Source organism: Onychostruthus taczanowskii, unplaced genomic scaffold (genome assembly GCF_017590055.1).
Source record: "Onychostruthus taczanowskii isolate IOZ18803 unplaced genomic scaffold, ASM1759005v1 scaffold15, whole genome shotgun sequence".
In the NCBI taxonomy this organism is placed as follows: domain Eukaryota; kingdom Metazoa; phylum Chordata; class Aves; order Passeriformes; family Passeridae; genus Onychostruthus; species Onychostruthus taczanowskii.
The window spans coordinates 11,998,904-12,019,274 of record NW_024498685.1 but is presented as its reverse complement, the minus strand read 5'-3'; the positions used below and the strand labels follow the sequence as shown (position 1 = coordinate 12,019,274).

Here is a 20,371-nt window from a genome sequence, read left to right as displayed (position 1 = left end):
TTAATTTCCCACTCCCCGCCTTTAATCCACAAGCCTCCCCGTACAGCAGTTTAATTTGCAACCGGTTCGGCGCAGGGTTAACCCTTTGGGCAGAGCGGAGGCAGGAGCGGGGCGGGGAGCCCGGGGGGCGGCAGGGATGCGCTCCGGCTGCGGGCTCCGGGCTCCCGCGTCCTCCCTCTCCCGGAGCGGCCGGAGGGAAGGGCAGCCAGCCTGGTACTTCTGTCTGCGAGCATTTCTCCTTTCTCCTCTTCTTTTTTTTTTTTTTTTTTTTTTTTTTTTTTTTTTTTTTTTCTTTTTTTCTTCCCCCCTCTTTTCCCTTCCCACCCGGCGCGATACTGTATGCTAACGCCGCATGTGACAGTTTAATCAAACCCATTTGTTACAACAAAGCTAAGAGACCGCTGGGATTATAGGCTTACGGCAGAGTTAGGCGAGCATGTGGCTTTGTCGCTCGCCACCGCCGCGCGGGGCCGGCGGCTCGGGCTGTGCCGTCCCCCCATCCATCCTCATCCTCATCCTCATCCCCGGCCCCGCCGCCCCCCGCCCCCGCTGCGGCGCGCCGCGCTCCCGCTCACTTGACCCGAGCCGAGGAAGCGCTTGCTACTTTTGCCGGGATTTGGTGCTTCAATGAGAAGGAGCTCTCCAGGCGCCCGTAAATCAACTCATGCAGAAAAAGGAGAAAAGTTTTGGTAAGGCGGCGGTGGCCGGCGCTGGCGGTGCGCTCCCGGGGGGAGGCGGGGGGCTCCTCCTTCCTCTTCCATCCTCACCGCGGCCAGCGTGAGCCCTGAGCAGAGCCGAAATGCCGCTTCCTAGGACAGGACAGCTCTGTAGGACCGCTCTTTAAAGCGATTCCTTTCGCCCGGTGCAACAAACATCGCGACGTGCTGTGCCCGACACCTCCCTCTCCCCATCCTTGTGATGCTCGGAGAGGAATTGGCATAAAAGGCTTGAGCGTCTAACTCCGAAAAGGGATTCTTTGTTGCGGAGTATATGTTTCTTATTTATTTTTTTTTTTTTTATTTTGCATGTGAGCTGCATCAAAATTGAACTCAGTCTTGCAAATCTCTTGTTGGCCTTTGCCAAGCACTAGCACTTTGCTGCCATGGTAACTGTAATTAAACTGATAAGAGTGGAAAAATGTCAGTATCTCTGAGCCTTGCAGCTGCATTGGAGAAAAAGGGAATCAAATTGGTTCCCAGCACCACTGCTCTAAAAAAGGAGGGGGGGAGAGTGGTGGGGGGGCTGGGAGAGAGAGATGGGGGGACACGCCAGGGGTAGGAACATAGCTCAGCAGCTCCAGCCCCTGAGATCTGGGTACATCTATTTGCTGTGCTGTCCCTTAGGGGGCTACAGCCTGCAGGGATGCTCTGGGCCAGTGAACAGAGAGAAACAAGCTTTTAGGCCCAATCTAGCTTTCAAAAAGAGAAGGGGAAAGAAGAAGAGAAATCTTTTGTTTGGTGTCTCTTGGCAATCGACTAGCCATGTTGGCCAAATTCTTTTAATCTGTATCACTGCTCCCAGCTGTGGGACTGCACTCCTATTTTTATTTTTTGCCCAGCCTCTTCTCTTTTCCTTTTTTTTTATCCCCTCCTTCCCAACCCATATCCTTTATTTAGAAATATTTTTTTTAAAAAAAATCAGAAATAATAAAGAATAAAGCAGATTCCTCTGTAGAAGAAAGGGCAGGAGGTGAAGTCTAGTTATATACCATGGAAAATTAACTCAGAAGTATAGAGGAGAGGCTATATTCAGAGTGCTGAAATCCTTACTTTTATTTTAGAAAAAACCCCGAGTGTTATGGAGTTGCGGTTACTTTGTTGTGTTAACTACAGAAGCTGAGACTGTGCGGATGAATGGCACAGAACAAGAGAGCATAATGGAGGCAATCAACCGTTAGGCTGGTTCACAATGCAATCCAGGCAATTAAAAGCTCACCAGAGTTTAAATGAAATGGTTCCACTTATTTCTGTGCACCACACTGCACAGGCTATTATTTATGTCTCTTTTTTTAATTATGATTTCCCTTAAACTGTCAAATAACTCAGAATAGCAGGGTCTCGGAGGCAATAAGAATTTTCCACAGAACAATTTACATGCCAATCTAAAACTAGTTACGACTCCTGATGTGCTACATATGAGTTCTGAGATGTTTCTTAGCTTCTGAAACCTCAGCTTTTTTTTTTCTTTTCCCAAGTGTGTGTGTGTTGCCCTGAATTACTGGAGCTCTGAATGCTTTTAGGATAAAGCTACAAAGTGGGAAAGCACCAGAAAAGTATTCTTTTTATCTTTTCCTAGACCCCTAACTCTCTTGTTGACTGCATGTTTTCTGTCAGTTTGCTTTTAAAGACTGATGCACCTAATACTCAATTTGCTCCAAACTGATTTTTCAATTATTTTTTTTCCTAAATAGGGACAAGTTTGCCCTTTTGTGCTGTTTGTGCTACTGCCTTTGGTAGAACTGTGTGCATGCTTCTGAAAAAGGGGGAAAGAGTGGTCTTTAAAAGTTTGTAAGAGATCCAGTGCATAATATCCAACTCTTCCTCCCAAGGACTTGCCTGTACCACAAATAAGAGCTGAGTTCTGAGTGTCTCATGCCATGCTCAGCACCATCAGGGACTAATCCCTCTTACAGATTCTTCTAAATCACTAACACAATATAGTTCATTACATCAAATCCTCATTCCCCTTGATTTTTGAGAAGGGTGATGATTTGAGTGAGATGGATTTTTGCTTCTCTGCCTTCCCCGGGAGCCTAATTTAGCTTTTTCCAGCAACCATTGCTCTTTATCATGAAATCATAGTTACAAATCAGTTGACAGTGTTTCATCACACCATAATAACAATAAACAGGGAGGGGAGTCAGTTGCATCGAATTTATTTGCGGAGATGGAAAGAAATCTGAAAACCTGCAAGTCTGGTTTTTAAGTTCTCCCTTCAAAAATCCTAAAGGGGATGAATGGTGATGAAGTCTTATTCCTGCCTCAGCTCTGCAGCTTATGTGGGACTGGGGGTGGAGGAAGGGAGGGAGCAGAGGGAAGGATAGAGGAAGCCCTTGAAAGCATATTGGGGTGAAATAAAAAGGGTTTGTTTGACAGTGACAGACTAGGCACTGAAATTCCTCAGTTCTGAGAACAGATCTGCTCTGTGATGCAGAGCATGGGTAGAACTCTGCAGAACTGAAGGGAAAGCTGGGTTTGATTTCTCTCTTTTTTTTTTTTTAATTTTTTTTTCACAGCCTGGGTGTAGCACTTTGGGAATTGTATGATGTTTTGAAAGTGCTCCATAAGCTCTGCTTTCCTGGGGGAGGGGGAGAGGAAGGCAGCCAGGCAGCAGTGCTGTGCACTGCCACCTGATATTTCAGCAATGAGCAGTTTGGATGGGTTTGTGGGTGCTGTCAGCCTCTGAAAAGGCCCTTCCCATGTCCTAGGGAATAAATGAGTGCTTAAACTGCAGCCTGTGAAAAGCTGGCTGACAGTGAGCTGCAAGGTATTCTTATTGCCAAATTAAGGGAGAGCTAAAAATACACAAGCATGTATCTGAAAAGTGCAACTGCATCGGAGGGAGACCTTATGGGAATGTTAAAGGGGAGAGAGAGGGTCTGTGAGGTGATCTGCATTGGGGTGGCTCATACAAATACAGGGGGGGAAAGCAATAAAATGTTCTGCTGTCAATACTAAGGGATTTAAACAGGGCGTGTGAAGAAAAGGACATTTTCAAATCCAGAGATATGTCAAACACTCCTTGACTTTGTTTAGAACCATTCTACACTACCAAGAAAGCGTAACTTCCTTCTTTTCTTACAATGAGGCAGTAGTTCGGGGAATTTGAAATAATAAAATACAACCAGCTTCATTGAATGTAAAGTAAGAGCAGATCACATCTATCAGAGGAGAAAAGCATTCCTTCCCTCTAAAAGCTGCTGCAGGTAGAATCCCCCATCTGAAGGTGCTGCCAGTGGGGTGTCAGCACCACCTTCTCTCCCTGCCTCAGGGAAACAGACCTGCAGGGCTGCAAATACTCCTTCCATGGGGTGTTTGCCCCTTTGCAGCTGCCCCTACAAGGTTTTGGGCTAACCAGTGTGAATGACAGGGCTCTGCCTACTTTCCTCATGTAGTAAGAATCTCAAAAGCTGTGCAGGCCATGTGCAAGCTGCAGTTTTATTTGTAATACAATAACCTCATGTTTGCAGCATACACCTCGGGAATTATCAGGATTGATTACTGCAATCTGCTCAGACATTCACTTGTTTGGCTGTGTTTCTGTGGCATCTTGTTCCCTTCAGACAGCTCAGGACAGTAGATCAGCCTGGATCAGAGACTGTCAGCCTCCACTCTCTAACCCGCTTCCTTATCAGGCGATGAAATTTTTACATTAAGATTTTTTTCGTTAAAACCTTTAACTGTGTTAGCTCCTAGTTTATTCTGGTTTCCCTCAAGCTAAAGATTAAAGTCCTAGAATAGCCCTTCATGCTTCTGAACTTTTTTTTTTTTTAACTGAGTTACAAGAAGTTTATACAATTGTGGCTGATTTTATGTGTTTGTCCTCTACATGGCCAAAGAGAGGTTTTGGGATAAGCCTGTTGTTGGCACCTGGTGGATATTTACACTCTACTATGTAACATAATCTGTAACATTACAGATTAAGGCTTTTTGCCCAAGTGATGTTATTAGAGTTTTCTTTACAGTCTGGTATCGGTTGCTTACCAAAAAACTCTGATATTTTCACTGCTTTGAGTTGTTTATTTGTAGCCATGTTACTTTGCTGTTTCATGGATGTACCCTGGATTCAGGGCAGTCAGCTGTCAGTTGAAGATACTGTAAAGGCTCAGCCTTTGTCTCATGGTGCTTTCTCAAGAGGAAATGTGTGTGATCATTCCCAGATCTGGGAGAGACTGTGGAGCCCAGAGCAGGTCACTGGATCTCATCCTCCCCCTTGGGAATGAGAGACAGATCTTAGGAGTCTCTATGTGGTGAGGAGTTATGAGCATCACCTGGGGAGTGATGGGAGGGACAACACTGACAATTTTATACTGGTTGATAGAAAAAATACACACTGCTGTCATGAGATTTAGATGTTGTGCAGCAGTGCTGCCAGGGTACTTTGGGGTGTCTGCTAGCAGAACTGCCTGCACACCCCTGAACACTCCTCCACCAGATAAATGTGTCACCCCAAGCTGTGTGATAGGCTGCATTGCAAAGAGAGGAGCGAGGCTGCTGCTGCAATAAGCATTACTATTTCTAATTCAGCAATCAACTTAGCAGGTGGAACTTAGGAGTTCAGCTTGGGAACCAAGTCACTTAACTGGCCATGCAGTCGCTGCGCTCCGCGTAAATTCCCTGTGTTCTACACACACCTGTGTGTAGCTCCCTGGGATGCCTCAGCCTGTTGTTTTTGCAGCCCTAGCATCCATAAAGGCACGTTCTACCACTGCTTCAAACATTACACTGGTTTTCGTGTTTTTCTTACGAGGGATTTCAAAAAAGCAAACACGAACCGAACCAAACAACCCCCAGCTCGTGTGCCTTCAGCTCCCTGAGCCTGCCTGCCCGTGGTGGTGTGCTACAGCACCAGCCAAGGTCTGCTGATAGAAGCTGACACTGCCAAGATTTCTTAACTCCAGGTAGTAGAGCCTTCATGATAAGGGGCCCTTGAATTTGCTCTTCTTTGCTGTGAGACTCTGTTCGACCTTTCCCAATCTCTGGGTGATAATAATAGGGTTGAAACCCCAAATGCTGGAGTAAGATTTGCTTGTTGGCAACAGCGTTTGTTCCCCAGTCTTGACAAAGTCTCATTGCAATATTCAGACACACTCTAGTGAGTACCATCTTTTAGAAGTTACATCACTGGCTTTACAACAGCGAGGTAACCCACTATTGAGCAGCGTGTTGGTTCTTCCTTTCTCTCCTATCCCTGTTTGATGTCCACCAAAACATCCACAGGGCTATTATTTTGCTTATCCTAAGAGGTAACTGTGAGAGAATTAGTCAGAGTGCACTGGGGTGGCAGTTCATGCAGCTAAGCAGAGAAACCAGTCTGTGAGCACTTTGGGGCAGTGACCTCTCCCCATTTACTGTAAAGCTGAGGGCAATTGATTTTTGAATGGATCCCTGGAAGCTGGCTGTGTTGCTCTGAGTAACATCACTCAGCTGTGTTCCCCTTTTCGCTGGTTCTGTCCATTAAACAGTGTTTCAGGAGTTTGAATGGTTTTTTAAATGCTCTCAGCTATTACATCAAAAGGTGTATATGTACTTAATGGACACTACTGTACTCCTTGTCCTGAAGTAGCTGTTGGCTAAAACGGGATTGGAAAGCGGGGCAGCATTTTTATTTTGTTTTTCTTGACAAACTAGAACCTCTCGGACCTTGTGCAGATTATTTTAAGTCAGATTTTTCAGGAGGTCCTTCTACTGCGTTGCTGTTACTGAATTCTTTGGAAACCTCGTCGCTTCATTAATGTGTCTAAAAAGGACTAAAATATTAAAAAACAAAACACCCTCTTGCCAGCATCAAAATTTCTATGTCAAATCTCTCAGAAACTCTTGGTCCATGTCTCTAAAAGCTCCAATCTTTTCTTCTTTAAAAACTGGAGTTCTTTTACATTTTATAAAGATAGTGCAAATAAGTCCACATATGTGGCTTCAAGTATGTTTGCCACATAGATATCCTGTTTATTTAAATTTTGGGCTTCTAATTATTGGAGACATGCTGTTTATTTAAATTTTGCTTTGCTAAATGTTGGCTACTGTGGCTGAAATTGGATGACTTTTCCACTGGACTGTTTTAATATTTCGTGGGGTTTTTTTTAATCTTATTTCTTTTCAGCAAAGAGACCAGGTAAATGAGGTGTTAAAGAGAAGCTGTGGAACTTAGAGCAGTGGAAGTTTCTGCTCTCAAATTTATCTTAGCCTTGTTTTCAGCTCGCTGTGGACTGACTAGGTTATTTTATCCTGCCTACACCATTGACTTTTAAATGAACTGGGTTGAGGGGCGGGGGGAGCAACGAGGTGGAGGAATAAAAGGGCAAGATTTTTTGTACTTGAGAGAATATCTATTTTCAGTCTTCTCCTGTCTTACTGTATTTCAGGTATACAAATGCTCTCAGTCCAGCCAGACACCAAGCCGAAAGGTTGTGCTGGCTGCAACCGTAAGATTAAAGACCGATATCTTCTAAAGGCCCTGGACAAATATTGGCATGAGGACTGCCTGAAATGTGCCTGCTGTGACTGTCGCCTGGGGGAGGTGGGCTCTACCTTGTACACCAAAGCCAACCTTATCCTTTGTCGCAGAGACTATCTGAGGTAGGTCACGGCCTTCTTCCGTTCGCTGGCAAGCTCGGGAAACCTGTTCAGCCCTTCCTACAGAGCTGCTCGCACACAGGCAGGGCTGCAAGGCTGAGTGTTGAAGGAAACAAATACTGAAATGTGGAGATTGAATTAAAACCTGAGTCAAAAAGCACACACGACCAGGTCGTGGAGGAGGTTGGCAGATTTCTGATGCTGATACTAGTGTAGAGGAAATTTCCCCCTGCTTCCCACAGCTCCTGGAGAGGTGGTGGTCTCCTTCTCCTCCTCCTGGCAGCACAGTGGTGGCCAGGTGTCACAGCCTGAAACCAGCTCTGTGGTTTTCACAGCTTCAGGGCAAGGTTGGAGCCCTACGGGTGAGGAACGTTTCACCCATCTTCGCTTTTGTCCTCTTAGTTTGCCAAGGGATTTTTTTTGTGGCACTCAAGTTTTATGAAGGTTTGCGCTCAGCTGTTGGAAGCTGGACCAGGATAGCCGACTGACTTCCCATTTTTAATAACCATGAGCTCCAATCCACTCTGCTCCTGGTTTCAGTTGGCAGCCCAGGTGGGATGCTGCCTAACCGGTGGCCACCTGTTAGGGGTAGCAAATCATCACCTGCTTTTCCATTTTCTTGTTTGCTTGTGGACCTATATTCTCAAAAGTATTTGAGGAAGAACTCATAGCAAAGTACTGATGAGCAGCACCAGCATAGTTTATCTACACATTGTGTGTCAATAGGGCTGCTTTGCAGGACAGAAATTTAACTGGGAAGTTTAGTGTCCCTGGGCTCTCAATAGTAAATAGAGAGAAAAGACTCCTCTGGGGTGATTCCAAGCACCTATTCCCTACAGTAACACCTTTCCTCCATTCCCTGTGGAGAGTGTCTAATGAGACTAGCTGCTCCAGGCTAAGGTGAACTTCTGGGAATATTTCCCCTGCCCCTTTAGTGAAGCCTTTTCCTTTTAAAGGGACATCGAAGTTGCTAATACATTGGGGGAAAATTAAAATTCTTTTTGAATGCATTAACTTCCAAGTCCTGCTTAAGTACAGGCACCAAATAGGACGTTCCCATACACTGATCAGTTCCCAAGTTATACACCATCAGTAGGCAGGAACAGGAATCAGGACTAAAGGTTTAACCACTATCAGCACTCTGTCTCTCCATGTAACCACATCTAGAAAAAAAGAGTGGAACAAAACCTTCAAAAACGCGCTGTGCATTTGTTGAGCTGGGGCTGGAAGGCAGATCAGGTTCTTCAGATGGGCTTAGACTACTTAATGGTAAAAGTATTCTGCTACCTATTAAAGCTCTGAACTGAACCCAAGATAGAGAGCTGGGAATTCAGCATAGAGGCTGCACCTTAAACCCGTTGTGTTAAAGCTGCCAAAGTAGTAGGTAACAAAACCTCACTTTTAAAAGCTGATGGAACAGAAGGGAATTGTTGTACATGAACTTAGGTCGCTTGTGGTCTTTAGCTGAGTGTGTGTAGAGAAGGTTTGAAAAAGGTTTTGGTGCAGGGAAGTAACATCCCAATTTTTTAAAACGCATTTCAATAATCTTTATACAACAAATGCCTGCAGGAGCGAGAGAACTGCTATGGCTGTTTCATCTGAGTTCCAAATTTACTGGAGACTTTGAGCTTACTGAATCTCCCAAGTGCTAGTGCAGCAGATCTAATGTTTTGAAATCAAATGTTTAAAATCAAAACCAGAAATGATGTGGTAGCAAAGATACGAGCAAAATATTTCCCCAGCACAGATGCATTCACACACGCTCTTGCTCTCTGCTCTTTGAGGGTTTAACAGGAGTAAATATTTTGCTAACAGATTGTTAAAACTCATACTAAGTGATTCAAAGAAAGGAGATTTTTGTTGTTGTTGTTTGTCATGATCACATTCAAACTGGTGTTTCATTTATTTCTTCATACATAACACCTTTTACTTTTGCATGTGAAACTAGCATACATAAGAAATCCTATAACTGGTTTTAAGATGTTTCTGATTTTTGTTTCTGGATTTTTTGAGTCTTAATGAACCTATTTCATTGTGGGTTTGTTTTTTTGGTTTTTTTTTTGGTGATACCGTGAGTGCATAGATTTAAACTTGGTATTTACACTAAACTTCAAACTGATGCACTTAAGGTAATTGCAGATAGTCATTTGCCTCATTGCATCTTATCTACTCAGTTATGCAGTGAACCTATAAAAGTGATCTTTTTAGTGCTATTGTACAGACTAGTTAAATTTTCTCTAGCTTTGTAGTCAAATAAGCTTTCATATTTAGCAACCCACTTGATATGAATTTAAGGAACAAATTGCATTGTACTAATGATCACATTAGAGTTCTATTATGGTTTCAAACTATCTTCTTTGGTTTTTTTCTTTTTAACCATAAAGGGAGTCTTTGCTGCGTATAAAACTGTTCTGGCTTCCTATTAATTTATGTGGTGCCCTCTAGAGGATATGTGGCTTGAACGATACTATAAAGAGTAAAATTGCTTATTAACTTGTCTCTCAGTGTTCATTATGCCTTCCAATAAGACAGGCATTCTACAGATGCTACAAGCAATCATGCAGCCAGTTTGGGTGCTTTAGCATTCGTGTTTAAGTTCGTAAATGGTGTGATTGTGTCTTTGCCTGTTTGCAAAAGTACTTCCAGTATCTTTCATTTAGAGATGCCTGCCAAAAAAGCTACACCCTCCCTCAGCCCTGATGCATGCTCTCATGCTGCAGCTGAGCCCTGAGGTCCCCACTTTGAGCTCCTTATAAATACCCTGCATCCTCAGAACTCCAAAACTTGCTTTGCTTTAGCTGCCTCCTTTGGTAAAATTAGTTAATTATACTACGCTAAACCCTTTTTCTCCAGATCAGGAGGGATTGAGGGAATGGAAGGAATCTTTAATGAAGGAAGGAGCTTGAAAGATGCTGCGGGTGTGAGAGGCTTTGCCCTGGAATCTGATTCATGCTCGGCACTCCAGCGGTTCCCGAGGTGGCGTACGACACCGCGGTGTCGGGGTGGCCGCGGCAGGAGCGAGCTCCGCTCTGTTAACGAGGATGGGAACTGACTGGAGCAAAGAAAGGGCTCAGCGTTAGAAATAACACGCTCCCCGAAAATGATATGCAGAGTATAATTCCCCTGCAGGCTTCTGTCTTCTGCTTATGCACTCCTGGGTTAGAAAGTGAAGACTTAATTTGAGGAACTTAGGTTTACGCCAATATTTCAAGTCCATTTATAGGAAGTGAAATATGCAAGAACTTTTTTTTTTCCTCCCCTTCTTTTCCTCCAGAGCTGCACGGTGACATCTTAATGCATCAGCCTATCCTGCTCTGTCCTCTCTTCTGACTGGCAGCGTGTCCATTTGCAAGCACAATATTCCCTTTGAAATCTGTCATTACTGCCATTAATGACCAGTCATTATGTTAACAGCCCTTGGGCTGTTAACATGTCAAACTGGTTGTTAACTGGAATGTTATTACTTATTTAAACCACAGGTATGAGTTGTGTGAAATGTGCTTTGGTTGCACGTTCTGGGCTGCTTCTGCTCAAAACAATAGGGAAACAGCAGAGCGTTTGCCTTTGGGGTGCCAAGGGATTTGCTTTCTGTTCCATCTGCTCATTTGATTTCTGTATATTTGTGAGGTTCTCCTACCCCTGGGCAGCCTTCTAATTTCAGGTGCAACTGTGTGCAATGCCTTCTCTTAGCCTTGCCTGCAAATGGGCAGCCGTGGATGTTTCCAGATGCACAGCAACGCCTGCTGCACGTTTGAGATTAATACCTGGCCCTAGAAATGTGAAATAAAAGACCGACAATTACGTGTAACTCAGTTGTATTAAATAATGAGCTTCCTCGGATGCAGCAGAAATATGAAAGTACAGCTGTGCTAAGCTAGTTGCAATGTAGGTCAATCACCCTTTTCACTTAGGTTTTTAACTACGCAAACCCCGCTGAGCGACCAATGACTACAAAGTGCTGTTTCATTCCTATTTAATTTTGGCAGCATTTTACTGAAGAGCAGGCATTCATGCAGCTAAATTATCTTTGCCGTTTCTGGTTTTAACTCCAGCTCCATGACACTAAATGTTGGAGTGCATATCTCTTAGTAAACACAAAGAATATAGTTTCTGATATATATATATATTTTTCCCAAATCCACCTCTTAACATGGAAATTGAATTAGAACTTTTATTACTTTTTGCATAATTTCCCTAGCCAGGCAAGCAAGATCATAAGAAAAGGATTAACAAAACTAATATATTGGGGTGGAATTTTTTTTGCCCTTAAACACATCGTAGAACCTTATTGAGAATGGGGAGGAGAATGACAGAAAGTCTATCCTCTCCCCCCACCATTCCCCCTCCACCTCACTATTGATACTATTTTTAAATATACAGCAAACTTTAAAAGTACCACTGAAGAGCTATGAAAATGAGTCTCATTCCTGAGGAAAGGGACAGAACATGCTGGGGTTTTCTCTCTTCCCTGCTTGCTGGTTGAAAGACCTGAGAAAAGCCAAGTCACTAAAACTGGATATTGGAGAAGATCTTATAAATAATGAGACTTGACCACAGAAAGTAGTGTTCAACCAGAAGCACTATAAAGATGCTGCCTCTGTACAATATTTAGCTCCAGAGCAGTTGGAAAAGAGCAGAACTTAGGAAGCAGCTTTTTCCTGTACAACCGCTCGCACTCTAAAGGCAATTATTATTTAAAAAAATCATTGTGTAGGAGTGCTTAGAGAGACTTAAAATGTCTTGTGGCCTGGTGCTGATTAGCAGATTCCATTCCTTTCTCATGTCTTGGGCAGTATTGCAAGCACCCAAGATATCAGCTTGCTTAAATGCGTGTATAAATACTCTGCATTGATATTTTCATGGGTAGTGGTTATAAATTTTTTCAAAATGCCTCCTCAACCTGTTTCTTGCCCAGCTTGATTAAATAAGGGTAGACCTTTAAAGATTTAAGCACTCTGAGTTTTCAGGAATATTGAGGTGTTTATGGAAGTGAGGCTTTAGAGGTCCACTTTCTTCACTAAAGCTTTTTAGAACTCTACCCTCATTTATACACTAATATTCTTGTTGCAATGCATTAAAGCATTAAAGGGACTAGTAGTTTGCAGGAATATGCCCTAAAAATATTTTTAAATGCTTTAAAAAAGGTAGGTGTAGCGATTCAATTGTTCTAATTTTGCTGTGTGCGATGAATGTTCTTCTAAATTTACATAAATGGTATCATTTAGTGTGTCTTGGAAATAAAGAAAAAAAAGGCAAGAATACTCTCTTCCACTAATTGCCAAAGGTTTTGAAAACCTCCAAGCGCCTTAACAGTTGTTGAAAGGGATAAGGAGAGTGATGCACACACGCACAGTTAATCCACCCAACTTGCAAAGAATAAAGCTTTTGATTTAGTTACACCCTGGCCAGTTTAGCTTGTTCTTTCTTTAGCTCATCTGTGATAGCTTTTAATAAGAAACATTCAATTAAGCTGTTAAAATTGGTGTTTAAGTCATGTTGAAATGCTGTGAAATGTGTGTACTCAAGTTTGACGCTCTTCAGTAGTTCCATGTGTTTCCCCATATCTGCTGGTATTTTTTTCTCCAGAGCTGCCAAATTTTTAATAATTGTGTTATTTTTAGTGGCTTAAAATACACAGTTTAATTTTCAAGAATGTGAATCTTCCCTCTTATAAGGCTTCTTGAAAACCAGGCGCTCCTCGTGTGTTGTCAAAATACCTCATTAATCCCCTGGAAACGTTCAAAGAATTTCAGGAGACTTTTCAGATGAAAGTACCGTGCCTCTTAAAGCCTGTCCTACAGCTCTTCATTACAGCACTACAGTGCCGTGTATTTTGATGGAAAATTATTTTACTACAAAGGTTTTGCCAATACAGAGCAGCTCAGTAAAGCTTAATAAAAGCAGTGATTTTTGGGGAAGCTGAAGTAATTCTGCAGTGCCAGAGGATGGGATAATGTTGCTGGTAAGAGAACAACAGTTCTGTAGTTCTGCTTAGTGTTTCCTGTAACCTCTTTTAAAAGAAATGTGAATTTCTTGTTTTCATCCTTGCTAATTTATTTGTTTTCTCTCAGAAGTGACTTTGTGACCAGTACTTATTTTGAAACATCTTTAAAATAATATCCATAATAAAGTTATTGACTTTGGGAATAAATGTTATCAGCTACGTTGTGACATGGGATTTGATATCCAAGGTTTAACTGGCAAATTTCTGAATTTTTGACCAGAAGCTTATATCAAACAAAGCATCTGTCCATTATGCAGTAGAATTATATTTAGTTGTAATAGCCTAACACAGATGCCTTTAAAAAGTTCTGATTTCTGCCATATATCTGTTCTTTAAAAAACTACACATTTCTATTTTTTTTAATTTGTTTGAAATTTTAATTAATTTTTTGGGGACATTTTACACTGAAAAAAAACCCTCAAGCCTCTACCATGTAATTAAAAGGTCTATTACGGAATTTTGTTGCTTGCTATTTACTGTACTTTTCAAGTCTTCCAGAAAAGATATAGCATTCCTTTCTGGATGTAAGTATTTGAACACGTAAAAATCAAAGTGGGTTAACATTGTAACACTCTTCTTTAGCCCTCCTGACTTTAGAAATTGCTCTTTTTTTTTAACTTCTCACTGAGGTTAAGAATATTCATGATGGATTTGGAAACCAAAATACACAGCATGCAGCTTATGGTTTCCAAATGAAACTGGTTTTAACTATTGCAGTCCTTAAGAATCTGCATTTTGGGATGGCTAATTTCTCAACAGATTCCTTGGTATGCTAATGGACGACTTTTTAATAAATCCATGTAATAGTTACACATTTGGGGGATTATTGGTCAAAACCTTCTGGAATTTTTGAAGTTTCTCAGACTCAAATATCTGAAACAACGAGTCTAACTTCTCAAAAAGCTTTGCATGTTCCACACCTCCTTCCCTGGAATGTAATTCTGGTGCTGTTCCTTTACATCTTCCTGAAGCTGCTTCTTGCCTCTCCTGGATCAATTGGCCTTTTAACACCTAGGTCTCATTGCTTCTCTTTGGGACATTTAAAAATGGCTCTGGAGATCAGTAGATCCTTCATTTAAAAGAGTAAAAAGTATGTCCAAGTTATCTCTAGAAACATGCATCTTTCTTAGCAGTATGTATAAATCTATCAAATTATATATCAACCTTTCAAATCATACATAAATCTCTGTATATCAGTTTGGTGTGATGTATACACATAAAAATCACGGGGGAATTCTGCATCCCACATTCTACAGGTGCTTGCTTGCTGATCATGGTCTCATCTCCTCTAAACCAGTTAAGACTGAGTTTAAATGAGTGCTGTGGTTGAGCATTTTGACAGCCCAGTGGCAATTGGCACGGTCAGTTGCAGATTTAATTTAAGCATGTGCTAAAATGTTGGGCTGGAGTGCCAGTATAAGGAATCCACAATCCAGTCCCTTCTCCCCACTTGACAGAACTGTGGCTACCAGCAGCTGGAGAGTGTTTGGCACCTATTTTTCAAAGAGCACAATGATCCCAATTATTTAACTGCAAGATATTTTCCTTTGGGATTGGAGTGAACCCTGTTGTTCTATTTCATAGCAAAACACAGCACAGGGAAATTTTCACAAGTAGAGAATCACTAATTTTATAAGGAGCTGAATGTCTCTGGATTCATGTTCCTTGGGACATTCCCATGCAGGTCTTGGGTAAAGTGGCCTTCTGTAATAGTGGAATTTAAAATTTTCATCTTTTCATTAGCAAAAATGATAATATCTCGTGCTGGCACATAGCAGGTGAAAGTGATAATTGCACAATAAGCAAAGATAAAATATTTGGGGGGTGGGAGGTAAGAGCAGAGAATGTTATGCATGTTATTTCATCTTTTTTTAGAATTTTGAAGTGGTGTAGTTAGAGTGAGAATGTAAAATTGTCCATTTGAATATACTGTAATTAACATATTGAACTAATTAAGGAAAGACTATCCTAAACCAGGTAGCAAACGCACCCTTGCTCTTGTATTGTTGTTATCACACCTTTCTTTTTAGTAAAGCTCAAACTTAATGCACAGAAATAATCACATCTCTCTTGATATTTTTATATCTATTTTGATATAATGTCCAAAAGCCTTGAGAACAATAGCTGATTTTTGTTCATGACAAGTGCCCAAGCCATAAATATCAGCCTACTCAGTCTCTCAGGTTTTGGCTTAGTGGGTAGTGTTTATTATATTTAACCCTGCATTGAACACCAGTACTGATCCACCATGGGATAAAATAAATATTATTTTATTCTATTTTACAATGTTATTTCCTTGCAGATACTTTCAAGAGAAACATATATTAAAGTTAATGCAAATAGTTTTAGTAATTACCTGCTTCTGTAAATATGTTCACTCTAAGAAACAGAATTTTTATATTCTTTATCAAATTTTATCAATAGTTCAGGTAACAATCACTGAACTTGGTTTTGTCTTTTAGATACGTTTTAAGGAAGGATTTCTAGGTAGGGATAGTTCAAATGAGTTACAGGCTGCAGAATGGGGATGGAAATTGCAATCATTGTGAATTATCTTTTGTCACTATGGTTGTTTCTACATAAATCTTGAGGGTTTTTTTCTGAAGTCAGGACTGAGCTCAGTTCACAGCTACTACACTTTCTCAAAAATTGTACTAAGAAGCAGGATTTTAAGACAACAGAAAACTTAAAAACTCATTTTCCCATAAAGAACATACCTCATTTCTCCCTTTCTAATTTGTGTTAAACAAATTTTACAGAGAATTCAGCATTTTCTAGGATCTGATGTTTGGATTTACAAAAAAAAAACCAAAAACCTTTTCAAAGAGGTCTTTATAAGCCTAATGTGTCTGCCTTATACAGAGTGTTAGGGAGGAGGAGGGCAGTTGCAACAACAAGCTGCTCTGCACTAGTTTTTGCTGGCTTCCTTGCTTAATCTGTAATCTGATACATTTAAGAATGCTCTATACCAAAATAACATTAAATCTAATCCTACAAACGTCCTACATGCTTGACTTGGGCTGTAGCCTGAATAATCCTATTGAAAGTTATAGGGCCTGTTAATTTAGGAACATGCCTCAGCAGAGACAAATCTTTAAAACTGGAATGGCTTTGCCTGCAAACTCATCTTGAATTGCTGTGTCCTTGTTCTTCCAAGCCCTTCCAGGGCTCTCATCCTGACCAGGCACCTTGTTGCAGTGTCTAGGGTGTCAATCAAAGTTCTGACACCTGTGACAACCTTGCCCTGTTTGTCTGTGACACGAGGGATGGTTATTTGTATGCTAATCCTACGTACCGCTGCCCCAAATCAAACTGCTGGGGAATGATTTAATGGTCCAAGTCTAGGCATGGCTCTACTACTCTCCACAGCTTTCCTGGGAAGCAGCAGTTGGAGGTGAGACAAAACTTTACCAAAAAGCCCTGAGGGTTTGTGTTGATGCTGGTGAACCTTGAGTTCTTGATTTGCTTCTCTTCATGCTCCAAAATTGCACTAATGAACATGTGCTGTGTACTTAGCAGCTTTAGGCTTCTAGAAGAATATGTTCATTTTTATTAAGATACTGCGTTCATACTTTTTTATGCTTCATATAGTAATAAAAAAATATTAAAATCCAGCGTGACAATGAATACTTATAACAAGGCCACTAAAAAGTAAATTAAAATGTATTTTTTCTGCTCAGAACTTCGCTTACTAAAACAATCTTAAAACCTGGAGGAAATGCTGCACGCACTGCAGCAAATGGGCTGGTTTTAATGAGCCTGGCTGTGCTGTGAAGTTAGCCAAGAGCACTTCCCCCAGCACCTCCTCACCTAATTCAGTCATAATGCGGAGTGAATTGCTGGGAAGGGAGTCAAAGAGCAAAACAAAGAGCACACATCCAACGCTGGGTGTCTTCTGTGCTCTTCTGAGGCCTTTGATTATGACCCCTGATGGGTCCCAGGCAGGGTCCCAATTACTCTCTGTCCCCAGATGCAGCACAGCCCCAGCATTTTCCTGTAGCTGCCATAACAGCATCTTTCTTTATTCCCCCCGTTCCTCCTAGGTTCCCGCCCGATAATTACAGGTAAAACATACACATGTGCTTTGTAAGAGCACCCCTGAAATATGTAAGGTGGGTGGTAGCACCCAGTGAAATTTATTCAACAATTTGGCCACGGGATTATCCCAAGCACAGCCTCTCCCTGCTGTGTTAAGCAGGTGCTTTCTTCCACCCACCTCTTTTCCCTCCCTGTACAAATATACCTCCTCTTCTACAAGGTTTACTCTGAGTAAAAGCCAGTATATATTTGCAAAATTTACTGCAATTTGCCAGATTATCAGTCTTGATAGGTATGTACTGTGTCTGAACAAATAACTCCGGATTTAACTATCCTGAGTAATCTTGTTATTAATCACATAATCTCACTATGGTGGCAGATAAACAGTTTTCTTCATGACCTGTTGAAAAAGTAATTTTTATCTATTTTATAGATGTGCTTGTATAAATATATGTGTAAGGTTATTTTAGCAGAAAAACAACCACTTTGTAATTCTGATTTAACCACCATAAATGCTTTGCTTCTCAGACCCAGCTGTTTCTCCTCATCCTTCCAGTTTTAAGGTGTGCTTTTTGAAAAAGTTAGTTCTTGCCACCAACTCCCACGTGCCTCCTGTCTGGCTTATTTGTGCAATACTTTCAATATTATATAACAAGTATACTGTTGCTTTTAGCAGTGTATTAGAAAGCTGGTATAGGGGACAAGTATTTCTTATCCAGTCCCTCTCTTCCTTCCTCCCAAAAAAAAAAAAAAAAAAAAAAAAATTGAAATGAGAAGGAAACAGATTTAGAAAATGATTGCAAGCATGTTAAGTTTCCCAGAAAAAAATCTTGCCTGAATGGAAAGAAGTGATTTTTGTCACTGTAAGCCTGGAAACAACTATCCCTGCAAGGCACTCAAGAACTTACCCTCTCACCCCCAAATTCTGAAGAACTGCTTTTTCCATGCTTTTAAATCCCGGTACTTTGGCTCTATCTGAGCTTTTGTGAGACCAAACCTAGCCTAGAGCTGGTGTGTTTGCTGAGGAAAGGCACTGAAGAGCATCCTTCCACCACCCCCGTGTGCAGGAGCTGCCAGCAGGGCTTTGCTGCCCAGGCTGGGTGCTGACACCCAGAGATGGCATCTTCCTGACAGCAGGAATACAGCAGATACCAGCAGTGGTTTTGCTGTCTCCTTCTTGGTGTGCTTCAAGAAAAATTTAAAAAAAAAAAAAATCAATTTGTTAATTCATCCTCTCTGCAGAGCTGCTTGCTGAAGTCAAGACCGCTGATGGGTGGAGGATACATGTGAATTTCTGTGTCTGCCCCTGCCTCAGGGACAGGTGTCTGATGATCCCCCCCATCCCTTCTTCCTTCTGCTGTGTACAAGGGGGAGGAGTAGAAGAGTAGGTACAGCTCTGCTGTTTATATGAAGCAGCAAGAGAAGTGGAAGGGTTAACAGCTGCTTTCCCCAAAATTTCAGAATGCTGAAAATGACAGATGCATCGTGCCAGTGTAAGTGACCGTCCTTCCTCATCACCGGAATTTAGGAGGAAAAATTATTAAATTGCAAATTTAAGGAAACTTGTCAAGAGAAGACAACATCAGTTGTCTTTAGATGGGACCCCTGCTTTCTGTTCCTAAAAGTAAATGCAGCCACCAAGACATCTGCATCTGGGCAGATCACTGTTCTGTAGATCTCTACTCTTGCTGTCAGTTTTCCATCCTCCCTCTGCTCAAAATGAGCACCAGCAAACTGGGCAACTCCCCACTTCTCAGTGATTGGGAAAGAGTGACAGTTTGTGTCCTCCAGACTGAGTGGTTTTGCTGCAAGATTAATTCTGGAGATCTTCTGTCATTTTGGATGTGGAGGAAGGGATGAGGGGGGCTCTGTGTGTGTGTGTGTGTGAGCAGGGGCTGCCCGCTGCATGCAGGAGTTTTGGTAAGGGAGAAATCCCTGTTGAGAGCAATCCAGAATTCCTCTGTGTTCTGCATTGCTGCTGCCACAGCTTCCCCCTCCCTCCAACAAAACCAAAACCCACAAAATTGAAAAACCACAAGAAAAAATTCCTATCCCATGTACTAGCACCACATGCAGCAAGTCAAAAGATGGCTAAATTATGGCAGCAGACATTTGGCTCTGCCAAATTTAAAAGGTCACCACCAAAGGGCAAGCACAGAAAAAAGTTCCAGTAAAGGGGTAAGAAAGAATAAGGGCCTGAATTCAAAGCATGTTGCTGTATTTGTCCCAACATAAATGATGTCTAGTCACACACATGATATTTTTATCAAATGTTTCTCCTCATGGCCCTAACTGCATTGAGCATGCTGTTGTTGCTTCCTTAATGCAATCTCCAAAGGTCAATCAAGTTATAGAGTCAGGCTGATAAGATTAGATATTACTTTAAAAAATGACCAAAAACCTGTGTTTGGAGGAAGGCCTGAGTCCAATATAATTCTGTCTGGTTTGCTCCAGGTTGTTGTGTCTTTTCCTGGAAACACTGAGTAAACTGAACCCATCTACTTTAGCTCCAAGAGTGCTCTCTCATCTCTGGTGATAGCTGAGGTATCTGCATGTTCTTGGGGAGAGATGAGGGACTCTTCTGGCACAGGACAAAAATAAAATGACACGTTCAAGTGCTTTTTTTTTTAATGCTCCAGGGAGATTTTACTATCTGAATTGTGTGCAGTGAGCAGGGATTTTTCATTTCATACATCATTCACGACTTGCTGCAGTGATTCCAAAAAGTCCCACAAGCCAAGTTGCTGCTTGCACCAGAGCACAGAATTTCTACTTTGTGAGTTTTAACAACAGATCTTAGAGGTTTTTTTAATCTGCACCCAAAATTTGTGGTGGGGAGGTACAAGAAAAGGAGCTGTTGAGGATGGTGAAGGATACACGGTAATGGCTATGGCAAAATCCAGTTTTCTTTTAGTTTCCCCTCCTTGCTGGTTCTCTCACTGCCATGAGCTTGATGCACAAGGGAAGAGAGCAGATTCCCAGCTTTGTCTTTGGTCTGCACATGAAAGTCTCATGGTAGCACTAGCCAAGGACT

The 20,371-nt window shown here is 41.7% G+C and overlaps 1 protein-coding gene across 1 annotated transcript in view; it reads left to right on the top strand.

The window, feature by feature from the left end:
* The first annotated feature begins 664 nt into the window (after positions 1 to 664).
* The window catches only part of LMO3 (LIM domain only 3), a 54,882-nt gene continuing 35,175 nt past the window's right edge, over positions 665 to 20,371 (top strand). The window contains exons 1-2 of the mRNA XM_041398706.1: positions 665 to 689; positions 7,085 to 7,298. Coding sequence (XP_041254640.1) covers positions 665 to 689; positions 7,085 to 7,298 — 239 coding nt within the window. The remainder of the gene's footprint in view (positions 690 to 7,084; positions 7,299 to 20,371) is intronic.